Below are 18,846 nucleotides of genomic sequence, written 5' to 3'. Positions count from 1 at the left end.
GGACAGTTTCAGTCTCACATTTGTGAGGATTTTTTTGAGGTCACTTATCATTGCTCGCTGGGGGGCTGCTGAAAGGGAGCCTTCCCCAGCAGAAATTATCCCTAGGTCACAAGCTGTTCAAGTCCAAACAGACTCAGTTCTGACAGACATTTCCAGTTCCATTTTAGAAACCTGCCGATGTAGAGTTTCTTTCACATATTTGTATGTGAACTTCACTATACATCTGGGTTTAGTATTTCAATGGATCCATGCACCCTTCTGAATTTGCGCATCTAATGCTATCACAGGCAGTATGGGATATAATACCTCAAACTACTCACTGATGTCCATTATAAATCCCCACTTGTTAATGCTGGAAGTTTTTCCAAATGCCTCTCCTGGGCAGGGTTTTGTTTTCCAGCTTCTCAATTGTAAAATCTTTCAGTTCTTTCTGTTGAAGAGTTATGCATCTTTCCATCTGCACCCATAGAATACGACCTTATGTGTTAAGTTATACACTGCAGCAAAATGAAAGTCCACCTGCCCAGTAGAATATTTCCAGTAGTTAAAGTTATAAGTAGTTAGAGTTATACTAACTACAACAGCAGTAGTTAAAGTTATTCAGTTCCAACTGTACCAACAGATCCTTACACAATGATTGCAATGAGCAGCTGGCAGTCCAAAATGGCATCATTTTTGAGTCCAAAAATACCATAATACCATTTCTTCCAGTGTGTTGGGAGTTATTGTCATGTATATCACAGAAATTAAGAAAACTGGGAGACCAACACTGAGAAGGTTATGGGGACAGTAAAAGTCAGTGTCACCCCTGATGCAAAAGGAGCACACTGCTCTGCATTCTCAGTGAAACTCTCCAGCAAATGGCTGTAAAATTTGCTAGCAAACACTGTGCCTCCCCCTTCCTCTAATGGACAGCTGACACAGAAGATAAAGGTTTACTCTTGGTGCCATTTAGTGGATAGGCATGAATACTTCTATTTCTGTGGTTTAGGGTTTTTTTTGTGTAAATAAGGACTGCATAAATAGGGATTCCAACACCTTCCCCTTTTTTAGAACACACTGAAAATAATTAAATTCAAGACAGTAAAGAAGTGAGAAAGAAGCTCTGAGGAAAAGTCCAGAAGAAAGTTACTGGTTGTTTTTACAGCAACATTTTATGGTGTGCATAATATCATACTACACAGAAAAATATAATAAATGAAAGAAAATATTACAAAGCTGAATGCACAGTGACTATTATTCTACACAGGGATCAACGTAGGAAGAAGTGAAGAAAGCAGAATCACATTATATAATTTAATACATTTTACTGACAATGTAGGTAAAGAATTCACATAGACAGGGACTAATTTAACATTGTGTTCTCCTAAATTCTGTGTAATATTTTAATAATGACCATTAGTGAAGGATTTTTCTTTTTTAAGCTGAACTTACACTGAGGTTTGAAACTCATTCTCAAAGGTCTCCAGCTGCTCACTTAGCACAATTTCTGTCTAAGATACTACTTACATTTCCTTAGACTCATCGTTTCTTAAGCATGTGTTCAGTCATCGTACAAATTTCTCAAAGCTGTACAGTATGCAAAAGCTATAAAAGAATCTGCAGAAAATACTCGGTCATCAAAAATTGATGGGATTCTTCTGCTAAGTCATTTCAAAAGCATTTATTAGGACTCTACATTTAAAGGCAGAATTATTTCTGCTTACTTAGAATAAAAACTCAAAATACTTCAACACAAAAATACCAGAAAGCCAAATGACATAGGGCTTCTCAGAATCTGTATTTGTATGTATCTATACAAAGCAAGACTAAAAGAGGAATCCGGAACTGGGACAAGTTTGGAAATGACTCTATACGTGCATGCTCACTGCATCAGAGTACAGAAGGAATCTTCTTTGAGATACATTAGCAATGGGAATGACATATTCAACTTCCTATCTTCCAAACATAAAAAAAATGCTGTTGCAATCAAGTGTTATTTGCTTAATTCCATGAGTTACACATTCCAAATGCAGTTTTGTGGAATTAAGCCTAGAGCACACCCAATAATGAATAGCTTTTGGAGCTGCATTAAACTGTCAGAGGAGACAACAGGAGCAGAAGGCAATCAGTATCATGGCACATTGAGCCTTACGCTTCTGCTACGTGCATGTAGCAGTTCATAAACCAGTCAGCAAGTGCTATTCTTTTTATGTTAGCAGATACAGTTGTCATATATCATTAAATGCATATTTTCCAAAAGAAAAAAAAAAATCATGCTTAGTAATATAAAGACAGTCAGATTAAAGTGTGAATCACTTCAGAAGCAGTGAATATACCAGCATTGCCTAGAATAAAGTAAGCTCTTTTTATATGCAATTTAACATGCTTACCCAGTCTCTTCATTGATGTGCCATGGCTGGTTTTGTGAAATGTAGACGTTCATGTTGCTGTCAGTTTTTCTTGTTCCCTTTCATGCTGTTCTTCTCCTTCACTTGAATTCAATGGAAAGAAAAAAGCCCTTAGAGATGAATATCTGCAGGCTGTACACTGTGAATCCTACAAATGGAACTCCAGGCCTTGTTGTTAACATCTCTTCCTGCCAATTTTCTCTACAATCTGTTTTGGCAATTTGAGAGACCATCTTATGTTTGAGCAAGTAAACAGGTTGAACAACTGTGCCAGTAATTTCCAAATGTGGAGCTATGGCTCAGTCTCTGTTAGGGCCAGTTTCTAATTTCAGATGTGCAGATGTGCACAAGTACAGTGATAATATGATCTTTTCTTCCCTGTTAGTTGATATATTAAGATATATTTGTATCGCATCTGAGGCAGTACCCAGTTCTTTATCTCTTGTGTCTTTTTCCAGAAACCACGTGTTTAATTGATTCAAATTATGGGGGAGATCCTGTCCTCCATCACCTCCCTTGAAGCTGCATGAATGTAACTGAAGGCAGAATATCAGAATGTTATCCTCAACACTTAAAAAAAAAAAAAAAAAAAAAAAAAGCAACATTTTTTTGTTGCTTTTTACAAAAAAATTTTACAAAATGCTTTTTACAAAAAATTTTTCACTTTTTGTAAAATCAAAGAAAGGCTACAAAGCTACATGTTCAGTTTCTCATTCAAATCCATGTGCTGCTTTTAAAAATGTTACAAAATTTCCATTTGTAAGAAAGTTCTATTTCATATCATTAAAAATATATCTAGGAAAAGTGCATAACATATGGATTATTTTCTAAAAAACTTGTTTTCATACAAATAAGCAAAAGGCTCTATTAATTTACTTCCTGGAACTAGGGTGTTTAAATAAAACTTGTTGGCTGTATTTGCAGCTTTTACAAAATCAGTTTTACTTCATGCTCTCTTTCTGCAGTTTTACTTTCATGCACTCTCCTTCAGTGAAGAGTTCAGCTCGCTGTACACGGGGAGCTGTACATACACCACCATTCACCAACATGATTCAATGACTTTCTCTCCTGACTAAGGGACCCTCTTTTTTTAACTTAAAGTCTTAACCAAAGTAGGGTACCTTGGAAATGTGTTTTTTAAACCAAATCTAATCTGTTTTCTTATTTTCTTTTTTTTTATCCTGAGGTACAGTTTCCATTTCACATACAGTTCAAACCTCCTGGAAAATAAGTCTCGTACATATAAAAGAACTGCAAGACTACATTTTGCTAGCTCTCATATCGAAGAAGGACATAGATATGTGCTTCTTCTTGCTTCCACATGATTTAAGTTCATATTAGCATGAAAGTGAAAGTGAGAAATGCTTACAGAGGGTCTCAATGTAATTGAGGGCAATCCTTATGATAGTTTCCATGTATCCTTCCAGCCATACAACCTAGCAAGCAGACTCTACTATTCAAGCATCAGCCTTTACCTTAATGAAAGCTTCACACTCCATCAATTTGTACGGAAACCTGTTTTGCTTTATACCTTGTAGAGATTTACCAGGAACAGATTTAAGAAAGAGTAACTTATTTCACATAGGATAAAATATGTGTCAAAACATACATCTAGACATAAAAGTGTAATGGTATTAAGTTGCAGCTCATTGTTACAAACTGTTGTAAGTGTTCCATTTCCCTGAAGGAAAGATTATCGAGTTCCTACTTCTTCATTTAGACATGTGTCATGAGAGATCAATAAATAAACTTTTGCCATTTTCTTTAATTATTCTGTTTCTTTTGCCACCTTACCTTTTTCCTTGTAAAAGTTTATAGTTAGCTTATTGGTAAGATTGCCTATAAAAATATTTTAGGTTTTGTTTTTAATTTTGAGAATACTTGCTTTCATAATGAAAATCCTACCTCAAAGTTCAAACTGGTCAAAAAAACACTTGCAAGGTCTTAAAAACAAAAATAACACATTTCTCTGCACGAACAGTATACATTTCACGTGTATTAACTACATATTCAATGCCATGAAACAGAGAAATGCAGTGACATTATCTGCACCAGAACTGATGAAAAACTTATATTTAAATAATTGAAAAAATAGTAACTTATAATACATTTTAGGAATTAATACATGTGAAAATGATTCAAATTTTAAAATGTCTGCTCAGCCATGCAAAGGATGCTAGAAATCTTGAAAGCTTGTCAATAAAAAACCTGCTTAGTTTATGCAGCCTTCTCTACATCAATCTAGACTAGCATGCTAGCATTCTTGGCTTACACCTTTCAAGCTAACTCAGTGCTGAGAAGCAGTAACAGCTGTAGCTTGCAGCAGCTGATCCTGAAAGACCAAGAGAGGCTTTGGGGTTCTTTCTAGTTCATGCTACACATTTGTAGAATTACATTTCTAACTCAAAAAAAAAAAAAAAAAATGGTGGGGGGCAAATTTCATTCTTTTCAATAAACTCCATTCTGCTCCTGGTACATCCACCGAGTCACAAAATATGTTCCATCGTTCCTTTAGTTTGGTCTAAGTCTCCAGAAGCAGGATTGCTGCTGGCAAACCAGCAACTGAAATCCAACCCTCCCCTTCATCAAGCTGATCTCCTCCCATTCTTCCTGCTTTTTACTCACAGGGTTTATATTGACAGCATAAGAAATCATTTAAAAAGTCTTAGCACTACACTATTATTCATGTATCCTGCAAAACTTATCATCTATGCAGAAGACAATATTTAATAAAGACTTCCACTAATTATTATTTATTATTGTTATTTTTTTATTATTTATCTTCATCAAAAATAGCTACACACTTACCCCTTCAATGAAGCTGTTACAATTTTGTTTCAAATAGGCTCTTTGAGAAGTTTCTAATACTTCAAGGTGATATCAAAATAAAACTGAAAATTAAATATACATATTAGTATTCTTCACTTCTGCTATATATGAAACGTAGAATTATTTTAAGATTATTAAAGTGCTTACCTTTCAATGTCTTGAACCCTTAATTAGATCCTTATTCCATGATGTACACTGTTTATCTGCTAAATATAGAAACCACTGTGTGGAATGCTTTTCTATAATACAGGAGTTTACTAATTAGATTCAAGTTGTGGCCTATGCAGAATTAGCTTTCTAGGATGTAATGCTAAAAATCAAATGAGATTAACTTAGAGAAGTGTAAATGAAATGCAATTTCCTTTATCATGCACACATTAAAATTCCATTTTACCTTTCAAGATTAATTATTTCTAATAGAGTCCATGACATAAAATCTGTTTCAGCTGCATACATCAAGGAAAGAAAGCAACACTGTACTGTTAAGACTGGATGGAACAAACCTGCATTGTTAAGACAGGGTAGTTAGGAATGAAGAGACAGGAGCTGCATATCTAAGAACCATCAAAAAATAAGTGAAATACTTTTCACTTTTAAAAAGATATTTCTGGGTCTGAAAAGAAAGATAAATATGTTTGGTTTTGGAGACAGGCAGTATTATAAATTGTGCAACAAGGTCTTCTGCTAGAAGAGAAACCCCCTTATTCCACTCAAAAATAGAACTGGGAAGAAAATTGCTTTCCATCTCACAAAATTTCTCAAATTTGATTTAAAAACCAAATAATCCCAATTTCAATAATAGAAAACCCAACATTTTTTTGCACTAGAGAAAGTGTATGCAAATTGGCTATATCATACTATCCTATATTCTGATGTTGAGGGTACTACTCTTAGGAGGTCTAAATTAAATTTCTTGGTTTGCCAATATCCAAAAATTAGTGTCATAGACTGGCTGTATGTCAGCCTTTCCTAACAGAGCAGGTCCATGCTAGGAATTAAGCATCTGAGCACTGCTCGTTTCATCTCCTTGATGTGTTCCAGAACTACCCTGCACAAAAGAATCACTCTTGCTCTAAGAAGTGATGTAGGTCATGAGAGGACCTAATTTAAGTTCCTAGTCTGAATAAAAATGCAGCTGATTAAAACCAGGGACTCACTGAAGTTTCCCAGATCCCCAAATGGAAGTCTTAATGGCCATGCTTTTTGGCACTCTGAAGGATACATCTTTCTCTTTCTCAAATCAGAAATTTCAGTTAGCCCCAAAATTAACATTAGGTATGAGCTTTAGTTCTCATCTTATCTACCCCCAGGATCATTTGCACAGCTCCTAAATTAACTGCTCTCCCCATCAGCCAAGGCTCCAGGAAATGAAAGCCCAATTTTTCACCTCAAAGACCAGCTCTGGACATCAAAAGAGTGACCAGAAAGGGAAGCTAGGAAAAGCCAGTGGTAGGCACTCTGCATCACTTCTAGTTCACACTAGCTGTTGTTACCTAATTTATACATATAAAAATTTGCAGTATGTGTCACCCAATAGTCCATCATGCAGTGAATTAGATGTTGTACAAATGAACAAAACATAAATGAATAACTTTGCAATGAAAACATAAGTCATTAGAAGTTCCATTTTTAAATATTCCACTTGAAAACATTCTGCATTCACGTTCTAAGCTAATGAAACACATGGTGAAAGTTTTCTATTTCCATTCCCTCCTCATCTTGCAAAACATTACCTTGTATGTATTTTCATTTAAAACTCAGTATCAAAGTTTTATTTGATTCTAAAAAACTCCACCTTGCAAGTTATGTTCTGACAGACCCTGCTTAAAAATATATATATAACAGCTAATTTTTGTAGTTTATATGTAAATAAATTGTACAAAATTATTCTTATTTCCTAGCAGATCATTTAAAAAGCAAAAAGTGTAAAATCATTTTAGTATAGAAAATACTGTGAGCATACTTGATGAAAGCTGGAGAGGTGAACACACATTGCCCATGTGCTGTACAAGTCCATAGTATAAAGTTGCACACACTTCAAAATCTGACATACACAAATCACTCACCAAATCAGATTCTTCACTCTCACAGACTTCATCAGAAACACCAACAAACACGCCTGTTCTTAGACACACTATTTCTCCATCTACAATCACTTTAGATGGCAGTCACATACATTACTGATTTGTTCCTGAGTCCTTTTCAGTCTTTGTAACTCGGGCGTATCGGTCACAATACTGAACCCTCTTCCTTTGCTTTCTTCAAAGTCTCTTTTGTATTTTACCTACAGAATAGAAAATACAGAACAGGGTTGTTTTTATTTTCCAGTGTGTGCCCCTAGCAAGTAACATTTTTCTTTCCGTGTAAATAAAGCATTTGTGAAAAGCTTTCAGCCCTTAAAGGGGAAGCCTTCCTCCATCCAAGAACAGAGATAGGCAGCAATTGGACAAACTTTCCTACTGCCCGAGTGATTGCCTCCTCCATGGTTGCAAGAAGGCTCACCTCCACAGGTACAGCACTGTAGAGAGAAGACTCTCCTCAGTCACTTCATTCTCAGAGCAGTAATGATAGAACTATGGGTGCCAACACAGCACCAACCAAGCACTTATTTTCACACAAAAAAATAGCTATCACTAAATTTGGAGTCTTCTGATATACAGTTTCACATTTCAACCTTTCTTCATAATGAGTTCACCATCCTGGTTGAAACATAACTTATAATTGTAAAAGAAATGCTGCATGAAAAGAGTATTTAGAAGAGTGCAAAGTCAAACATTCATAAGTTAGGAAATGGCTGGCTGTACAAGCTTAATTTGTCCCTCTTGTACAAAGGCATTATGATATTGTCTTTAATCAGGTAATCATACGTTATCCTTTGACAGGCCCCTTGCTTTATTCTGTACACAGCAGAGATGGTTCCATATGTGGTTGTATCTTTGCAAACTGGGCTATTCAAATCCTACTGTACAGGTAGGGATATTAGCTTCTTCAGGAGTTTTTCTACAACTCTCGTCACAGTCATTAATCAATCCTCTTAATGCATCCTGGAAAGCAGGAATGACATTATCTGCACTTCACCTACAACAACCTGTAAGGTGAAGTGAAGAAAGCTTAAGGTCCAAAAGCATACAAGGGTCCCAGGGTGCCCAGCCTCAAAAACCTAAAGTTTGAAAATGTTCAAGTTATGGACTTATGTTGTTTGTATCAATACCCAGCATTTCTACAAATAAGTCCTGGGGATCTCAATTTCAACATAAGGAAACAAGATGAAATATGAATTATTTTAATAATTCATAATTGAACCACAGAAAAAACTCTGTAGCAAAGAGAGTTGGAACCCATGCCCCTCTCCATGGATGGATTCAACTAACTTATCCATAACCACTTCCTTTTAATTCTTATGTCCCCTGCCTTATTCACTACACAAATGCTAATTTCTCAACACATGAGAGGGCAGATCTACAAAAAGCAGTATTCTCCTTTACGCAACTGATATCCAGAAAACCTGCTGCTTATGCACCAAATTCTCAGTTCAAGGTTGGCTTTAGCTTATTTCACAAGCCTTCATTTAATGTTATGATAGTGATATACAGGAAAACAATACCCCTAGATCACAAAAGTAAAGTTTCAAAGGCTATATAATACAGTTTGTCCTGTCCATCCTAATTCTAGATGTTTTTTGTTGTTGTTGTTGTTAGAAAAAAATCTAGCATTGCATTCTTAAATGGGTCAGTTTCATACAAAGGCACATCGCACAAATCCTTAAGACAGCGCACTAAATAACCACAGCAACAAACAAACATTTTTACTATGCTATTCCTCTAGAGCTAGCTGAAATTCATACATTGATGGCTGTAGACTTCACACAAGTATATTCTTTACAGGAGACCCTGAGACTAAATGAACAATGCTTCCACTCAGGTTTTTGAGGAAAGTGTGGACTGGCACTTCTGTCCTTCTGCCTTGAGTTTGACCACTCTGCCCCTTTCCCTCTGTTGGACCAGCATGATTAGGCATCATTTTGTCTCCCTCTGGGCTTCTAAACTAGCCTGCTCCATCTCACCATGGCTTCTTGTTAAGTGCCTTGACCAAAGGGACTTCATATACCTTTCTCAGATACGCATTTTCCATTGCCTATTATCTTGCTTCATTTCTACCAAATGGCTGTCTTCCTGCTTACTCTCAGAGGCTTTCTTGAATATGCTCCACAGACCCAACATTCCAGGACTCTCTGCTGCTAAGAAGGAGGTACTCTGAGACTTGTGAACTTGGTACTTGTGAACTTTCATTATTTATTCACATAAAACTTTATCACATTTGCACCGATTCTCATGGCCAAGAATAGATGCCTAACACAAAAGGCTTTATTCCATATCAGCAGTCTTCAACTCCTCAGCCCTAAACACTAAAGACAACAGAGCTGTTCAACAAAAACAAGCATCAAGAATTTTAAATATGGGACTAAAACTCTGTCCTAGTCTCAGTCCTGGAAACAGCTGAACATTTTGCCTAAAAATTCCAAATTTGGCCTGAGGCAGACAGCTGACATGGAAATGTTCAGTCTTACCGTTTAAAGTTCAGAAGAACTGTAAGCAACTGAAAACACAATCCTATAATGGGAAAGGGGCTCAGCCTTATAAGAGAGATTAGCTATTGTATGAAAGATCATTTCCTGTTATTAGTTCTAAATGTACAAGCCATTAACTTCAAATGACCTTTATTCATCTTATAAAGGAACACAAAAAGAAGAGAGGGAGGAAACTAGGTAGTTTTAACTTCACATTATTTTAATCCTTCAGTCAGATTAAAAGGACTCCTACTCTATTAATAAATCACTTTGCAGGAGTAAGGTTAACTATATCCTTCAGAACAGCTACTCTGAAATCATTAAAAAATTGAATTATTTAAAATATTAGCAGAGTTAATATATGCATCATTGGGATTTTACTATCTAACTTCAAAAGGTAGTTTTAAGTTATAAAAATCTTGAGGAAACATTATGTTTCATGAAGGCCACAGTTTAGTGAAATATAATTACTAAAACCACTAGTTATTATAAATTCAAAAGAACAAAAACCCTTACATTTGCAGATAATGTCAAATAATAAGGATGCCACCAGTCACTTAGAACTTGGATCCAAGAAAATCCTATACAGTAGTAAAAATGTATATAACTGAAGAGTTGAAAAAAACAAATTTTAGGTCAGTCAGCAGTTTAGATAATTTTAAAATTGTGAGTTTTTAATTAAAAAAAAATAGGTGCACCTACAAAACAGGTTGTTGTTATCCTAAAATCACTGACTAAATTGCATTTAATTGCTTTAAACCAATTTTCAGTAGAAAAGAATATTTTGTATAGGAGCTGTAAATATCACCATAATGAATGATTTAAATAACTGGAACCGCTGAAATTTAGTTTTGAAATGGAAATGTCTATAACCCCTAATGGCAGTATCATAAATCCAGTCATTTCCTACAGAGTTGCATTTTAGCAACTCATCACCAAAATCCCAGCCAGTGGTTTGTAATGCCTCCCTCTTGGCTCCAAAATTCAGTGCAGTCTCACAAACATAGAATACCCTCAGTGGTGAGTGCCCTGAAAAATTGATCCTTTGAGAAACGATGTGTGGCATAAACATTAGAAATAAAACAGTAATAAATCACCATAAATGAAAAGGTTTAAACTGAAAATACTTCATGAGAAATAATTCTGCACAGACCCATAGTGAAAGGACTAAGTGATCCAACAGATCTTTAACAAACCTAACTTCTCAAATTCATGACATCAGCAAGATCTTTGAGAGGCCCAAAGACGGGATTGTATGAATGCATTCATGAGGTCAGCATGAAGGAGCCACGGATAGAGGGTCCACTTTTTTATACTCTGCACACAAAATCCTATGCAAGAGAAAATGCTGCTCACTTTTTTGCAGGTATACTTGGTATTTGGCAGCATAGCCACCTATTAGAAAAAAGATCAATTTTCCCTGGGAAATATACACTGAAAATATAAATGCAGCCTAAAAGGTTGATTATTTTCTTGGGTTTTCAGGCACCTACCCTCAGTACAGAATCATTTGCAACAACAAAAGCATGTATAATTTGAACAACAAATGAATGCAAATCCACCAAACAAGCAAAAAAGGCAGGGCAGCTATTCAGTGTGCTGGATCCTCATGTTCTTATCATCACACTGGAGAGCTGTCAATAACGTAGACATCAGAAACCCTCTTCAATCCACCCATACCTCCAGAAGTTATTTAGCCACTACAATGCAAGTATTAAATCCCAAAGAGCTTAGGCAATGTCAAAACTGATTTCCTGGACAGACCCTTCTTCACATCCCTGTACAGATCAGGTAGCTACTGTTCTGTAATAGCTGCATAAAAAATAAACCCTTTCTTCAACATGACATGCTCCATAGCCCCATAGAGCATCACCATGCCCAATGAGTGGCGATGAAAAAAGGAGGATAGGCTGCAGGGTGGAAGGAAAGGATGGGACCCACACACCAAGTCCGCCCTGAGAGGAGCATTCACAGACAACAATATACCACACCCTGAATATTTATGAATTTGTTTCAGTATGTTGTGTTTGAGGTTTGCCCAGAGCCATCTGCTCCTTCTGTGACCACCACACACAACTACTTCCCAAAGGTCACCATCTGCTGTGCACTGGTTTTTGCAGACTGGCAGGAAATGCTCGCCCATGGTACAGGTCCTAGAGACACATCTTGGCAAAGATGCCTTTGTTTGGATCTGCTTCCTCCACACAGCACACGAGTTTGTTGGTTTTACCTTGATTTATCTTGCTTCTTACAAACTTATTGGCAAGACAGAGAAAAGAAATCAGTCTTTTAAGAACACGAGTAGAAAATTTTTACAGATAAATCATATGTGAAGAACAATTTTTGACTATCTCAATGAGACTTTCTTTTAGTTGACTAATGTCTCTTACAAAGGGTCCCTAAAATTATCCTATCTGACAAAGCTAGGCTTCAGTGTTTACAGCACCTCCTGTCTTCTAACGTGCCAAGAGTTCTAAACCCTATTCATAAGAGGTACGTTTGAGTCCCATCTAAGACCCACCAACTGTTGGTATCCAACCTGCCCAAGCACTGCTCCTTCTATTGTCAATAAAACATGGCTCTCCTACTGTCACTTGGGTAGAGCCATTGTCCACAGGAAATCTAAACAGCCACATGGAAAGCAGGAATTGGGAATGGCCCTCAGAGCAGACTAAACTTTCCTCAAGGTTTTTGTATGAACAGAAAGCTATAGGTTGGGTATTCCTTATGGAAGTCAGGGAGCTATGAGCACATAAAAGGCCACTGATGAGTGTTGCTGGAATGACTGCAGGATTAAAGATATCACCCCCTGATCCCCTTAGTTTTACTGCTCATAGTCAACTAAAGGGATCTGATTTTCACAACTCACAGTTCTGAAACATTCATTGTAATAGTTCACATTTTCTGAGAGAAGAAAGTTTCTCAGTCAAAGATGTTTTAAATCTGAAATGGCCAACACGGCACCACTACCAAAATCATTTGCAGTTATACACAGTAAAAATGTTCAAGTGCCATCACTAACATTAAATATACTGTCTTTCCATGTATATCATTCAAAAATTGGGCAAGTCTGTGATACCCTGTAGAGAATGCCTGAGCAAGCCTGAAAACATCTGCAAATCTCTTTACTGTACTTCCCTGAGGAACTTCACAGTTTTGCCAGGGAACTACATCTAACAACCAAATATCTTGGACTCAATGTCAGAACAGTTAAAATGTTGGATGGGTGTAAATTAAAATATATAAATAGAAACTGCAGATAATGTCTCTGTAATGTGGTCTCTTTATAGTTTGGACTGTGAGACTGGCTCACAGAAAATGCAAAGCAAAGAGTTCCAGACTCTGAGATGTGAGGGGACAGGAAATTGAAGGCAGTGAGAGATCAGCAGTTTCAGAATGAGAAAAAGATTGAGTCCACAGTTTGGATGTATCACAACAGCATGTGAACAGTAGCTGAGATCCAAGTAAAATTACAACTGAGGAGAGGGCAATCGGAGACTGTTTCAACAGGCTTACATCCAAACAAGTCACCTATGCTCCACTCCACCAAAAGTTATTTCCACTGAAACAACTTAGGTGTTTCTGCCCCAGAAATTATTTTACTGCCACTAAGTATGTTGCTAAGTGTGTATGTATGTAGTACCTTGCAGCTTTTTACTGCTGTTGGGCAAAATGGAGGTCTTATCTTTTTCTATTAAAATATAACATTAACATTCTCCAAAGACCTCATGCACAGAGAAGGCTATGTAAAGAGCAAGCCAGTGGCAGATCAAGCTATTTTCCCCCCACTTCCACCAGCAATTATCATCCATTCAATTTGTGAAAGAAACCTTAAATCGAGCATTTTGGAAGCAACGAATGAACTCCTTGCAGAACTACATCTGCAGATTCAGTTCAACGGGAGAGATGAGGTGGCAACCTTTATGACAGATAAATATTGTCAGATCTTCTGTCTACTCCCTGTCACTTGGTATATTCTCTGTTTGAACTGGTTTATCTCTAAGGAACAGAAGCCTAAAGAGGTGAAGAATTTCTTACTGTGCCACAGCAGAGGTAGTCCTGCCTTTACCATATCTCATCACCAGACAGAAAATAAAAGATTGATATTTATAGTCTAAATGCAACTTGATAAATTGCTACAAATTTTAATAATCCTCTCAGAAAATAAGACTAGTGACAGCAAACTCCTCCAAATAAGTATCAGACAGTAATGTTAATTATAATAATAACCATCTAATTATCAGATGTAAAGGTGGTAATGAAAAGAAACATTTTAATGCCTCATAAATAGATTTTTTAAAAAGCCTGGAACATGCTTTTAACTCCAGACGCTGAACTAAATATACAAACACTGTCTTGCTGTTCTCTCCACCAGAAAGAAGAATGGTCAGGGAACCGCCAGGAAGAGGATGAACTCCTGAACTGTGTGCTCTGAAGGAAGTACAGGATAAATTACAAGCACGTGCGAGCTTGCCCTGCCTGCTCTCCAAGGTGGACGGAAAATGCGTAACTGCTGGCTGGCTAGGGCAACACTGAGCTAGTAAGTCCTGCTGAGAGGCAGGATATGTTAGCTTGGGCTCAGCGCCATTCTAACCATGGTCATGCAGCCTTTAGTTGGCTCACAGTACTAGCAGAGCTCAGATGCATCTGTCCACAGTTTACCAGATATGTAACCCAAAAATGCACATCTCCAGAAAAGACAGGCAGCCACAACAGAAACAATTGGGGGGGGGAGGGGGGGGGGGGGGAGGTTGGGAATATCCACTCCTCTCCATGCCCCCATCTCCAAAAAGAAAGGAAAAAAAGAAAGAAAAAAAAAATACCACCTAATAATTCCAAATAATAAAGGGGCCGTATTGATCCAAAGGGCGGAGAAAGTTTCACAGAAAGAATCAAGCCAAAAACCGAGCTAAAAATATGGCACGGGATGTAAAGACTGACCCCAGAAGGGATGTAAATAAGACTGACCACAGAACATAGTAATATGGACCAAGGGGCAAGCTGCAGTCATACGTTACCAAAGGTAACCAAAACAAACACAGACAGCAGGAGCCAGCACGTGACTTGCAGAGAAAAAAAAAATGTAAAACTCTCATGAACAACTGCCAAAAAAACAGGGAACATTTGCTGCATTTGCTGCTGTAGCAGAATCCCAGAGTGGCTGAAGTTGGAAGGGGTCTCTGGAGCCCATCTGGTCCAACCCCTGCTCATGCAGGGTCACCCAGAGCAGGTTGCCCAGGACCATGTCCAGGAGGCTTTTGAAGACCTCCAAGGAGCGAGAGTCCAAACTTCTCTGTGCAACCTGTGCCAGTGCTCTGTCACCCACACAGCACAGAAAATGCTTCTTGATGTACAGAGGGAACCTTCTGTGTCCTAGTTTGTGCCCACTGCCTCTTGTCCTGGAAGAAAGAGGGTAAAATCCAACTAACTGGGAACAACCAGAATGCATTCCAGAACAAAGTGCAGAGGAAACAGCTGAAAAAATCTAGATTTGAGCAACGCAGACTTGCAGGCACACAATAGGCATTTTGGAAAATAATGGGATGTAGTGAATGATACCTTCCAGCCTCAGCTTAGCAAACTCAGGGTCTGTCATGTCTTTCGCTGAGATGCCATATGGCTGGCACCTTGTACAGCACTCATGTAGTAACTGTCCTCCGTGTCTCATAATCCTTCAGCTTTTATTGTCTACTTCCTTGATAAGGACATGTCATCAATTGTTCTACAGAGTTAATGGACAATTTGCCATTGTGGAAGCCCCTTACAAATGTTTATCTGTCATTTACTGGTTATATCTTGGAAATTGATACATCAAGTATCAAGGGTTGCCTGCAGCGCAACCCTGGTTGCAAAATCTATACCTATTGCATACTCCCTATGTCCCTTTTGCTATATTGTTATGGGTATATCATGCAGTTAGTCTGTTTTTATATAACAAAGGACAGAGGAAAGGGACTGTGTAGCATTTTCATTTAACTTTAAGCAGATTCTGAAATCCTTAGAAATTTTTCGCCTCCAAGGCATGTTCCTGCCACTCAATAACAAAGATAAAACCCCAAGCTCCAGAAGGCACCCTAGTGCTTTAGGACAAAGTTCATTTCTATAAGTTGGAAGTAAAAAGGGAAACAAAATATGACAGCTCATAAAACCAACCTTCAGTTCATGCCTGCAGATGGGAACCCACTGAGTATTTTTAGTTAAATTTAAGCTAGAACGTGACAGTAAACATGGTTGTTTTGAGGCTGTAAATTCTCAGTTCTTCATTTTAAAGTGAGAAGGGAAGGAACGTAAATTGAAAATTGTACATTTAAGAAACGTAGTTTCATACCAGAAAATAGACAGCAGACTATTCAGCCTTGTATGTTTAAATTGTCACCTATTTGCAGGTCTGAATGTCAGCTATTCTTAGGAAATTTCAGCTGCAGAGGTGAAAAACACAGAAAAACTGTTTTTGTCCTGAGTAACATTCCAAGAACTATCAGAAGACAGACATTTGTGAAGAGAACCAAAACACTGCAAAGATCACTTTTGGAGTGGTTCATTACATAAATAATGAACAAAGTAGTTCATTAGGGGAAATAATTTGTTCTAGAATAGTTCATTAGGGGAAATAATTTGTTCTAGAATTGACTATTTAGACAGCCTCCTATAGATGCAAATTAATATTTACATCAACAGGCTCTCAAATATAATGACAATAACAAGCTGAGTGAAACTGAGAAAAAAGTCATACAGTTACAAAGCTACAGCCACATGAACTGAGATTAGAATATCCCAAAGGCAACCAGCAAAATCACTGCTGTGGCATGATTTGAACTGCCTTTTATACATCCAGTCCAATGCTGGAATCATCTGAATATGTGGTTTCCAGTAGCTACACACTGAATCCCTGTTCATTCGTTAAAAATAAATCAATAAATAAACAAATAAATGTAAAAACAGATAAGACTGAAAAATAGTCTAAAAATTATCTCTTTTTTTTTTTTCCAGACCATAAAGATATATCTATTTTCCTTTAAATCTTTACTGGAGTCCTTCTCCTGTCTACACATTTGCCCTTTCCTGGCAAGTCTGATGACATCACCTGGCTCATTTGGGAGAATTCCCTTCCACTGATGCAGGCAACATACTGAATTGCAAAGGCGGGTACAGGCTCATCACCCCAGAGCCCCTAGCACCAACCTACATATCCCAAGCATCTCAGGAAGAGGACCTCAGCCCTGCCACAACTGACTGGCAAAGAAACCAGGTTGTCTTAGACTACAAGACTCACGGAATACATATCAAAAATCTTAGCAATACACTCAAGAGAAAGCAGCACAGTGAGAGCATGATAACTTAAGGATAGTTCTGCTGTGCTGATGGTAACAGGCAAATTAGGCCACTCCACTTGTCAGTTATCTAAGGTAAAATGGGCAGTTAAAGTACACCCAAACCTTTCATCCCTCCTCCATCAAACATATTTGCTGCTCAAACTCTTACTTTAACGTCCTTAAACTAAGATCAGATAATTAAAGCATCTTCTATTCCTGGTGTTAAGTTTCAGGAGCTTCTTTGGGAGCCTCAGTTAAAGCTTGTTACAGTTAATAGGAAAATTCCTGGTAATTTCAGTTTATCCTTTAATACTGACATTAATCCAGCAAGCTCCTCCGATTGTGATAACTGACCAGGAACAGTGGGCTAATCGGACAAAAGGCAGATGTCTCTGATACAGATATCTCCATGCAACCTAATCACCCATCCTGCTTTTTTTTTTTTTTTTTTCTTTTTTAAACAGCAAACAGAGAGAAATGGGTATTTCCAGAGAACAACTCACCTCATCCTGAAGAAGATGTTTAAAAGATTTTAAAAACATCTTTTTCTCTTCAGCCACTACAAAAAATTGCTGACTACTTCAACAACACTCACATGGCAGATATCTAAAGACAAGTAAAATGAACTCTAAGCAGAGCCCCGACACTCCTCGTTGTGTTGTCTACACCTCTGCTGTCATGATGCATTTTTGTGATCTGCTTCAAAGTAAATACATGAGCAAGTTCCTAAACCTTCAGAATTCCAGGGCTACACTTGGATGCTGATACTGAGGTTGGTGTGTGATCAGTTTTCAGACACAGAAACTATCAGCTGCATAAAGCATGTTGGTTATTTTTTAATTGAGAGCTGTATCACCAGATTTTTCAAACTGTGTCTGTAGAGCAATATGTAAAACCAAACTAAAAGAGTGGTTATTTATGATGTGCAAAGGAACGAGAAGGGCAAGGTACCCTTTAAATATATCCATTATTCATTCCTACTGAATACACATGACTTCTGCTTCAAACAATGAGGGATATGTTGGAAGAGATGCCCTTCTAATAAAAACAAGGCAGGAATGTTAGTACCAGAAGGTTCCCTGCAGGCTAAAAAGTGACAGTTGGCAGGGCTAAGATCAGAGCAAAAAGTGGGGTGTAACAGCAGGGCCTGCCCGCGCATAAGAAAACAGCAGAAATGAAAGGAAGGCTCCACAACATAGAGAAGTAATTCCAGAAAGGAACTGAAAACTTTAAATAAATAAATAGATTAAAAGGGGGAAAACACCATGGAAAGAAAAACTGTCACAGATGTTTGAGAAAAGGAAGGCCAGGCATCTCAGAGGAGCACACAGGGGCTGTATGTTACACTTCTTATCAGAGATATTAGCTAGTAACAATGGCCAGGAGAAGAGGGAGGGAAGAGAAAGGGGAGAACAGTTACAAATCACCCTGGCTGAAAAGATGGTTCCCTTTGTTAAATAGCACTTAGTGGAAAGAAGGTGGGAATTTAAGGATCTTTGTTATTTAAATGCTATCCCATGCTGCTTTTTCAAAACTTCCTTAGACATGTATAATAAAAATGTGTTTTTAAGTTCCAAGACGTAAAGGCCATTTATTCATTTTTTGGGTGAGGAAAGGGGTTGGTTTGTTTTTTTTTTTTCCCCTTTTACTGACCAGGGAAAACCAGGAGAGAGGTCATTGCCACTTTTAAAAGAGAGGCCTAACATTACTACATCTGTGTACATCCTACCTTGACTGCTTTTATGTT

The 18,846-nt window shown here is 37.6% G+C and overlaps 1 protein-coding gene across 3 annotated transcripts in view; it reads right to left on the bottom strand.

Annotated features, from left to right (window-relative positions):
• The window catches only part of NEBL (nebulette), a 259,446-nt gene that overhangs the window by 136,138 nt on the left and 104,462 nt on the right, over window positions 1–18,846 (bottom strand). For 2 of the 3 annotated variants that reach the window (XM_084511946.1, XM_084511945.1), the window contains exon 4: window positions 7,396–7,503. In XM_084511946.1, coding sequence (XP_084368072.1) covers window positions 7,396–7,503 — 108 coding nt within the window. Of the gene's footprint in view, window positions 1–2,372; window positions 2,474–5,198; window positions 5,282–7,395; window positions 7,504–18,846 lie in introns of those variants that run through there. The other variant, XM_084511942.1, reaches the window with a different exon arrangement.

Source organism: Aythya ferina, assembly GCF_964211825.1.
Source record: "Aythya ferina genome assembly, chromosome: 2".
Taxonomy (NCBI): Eukaryota; Metazoa; Chordata; class Aves; order Anseriformes; family Anatidae; genus Aythya; species Aythya ferina.
This window is presented reverse-complemented; position numbering and strand designations above follow the sequence as displayed.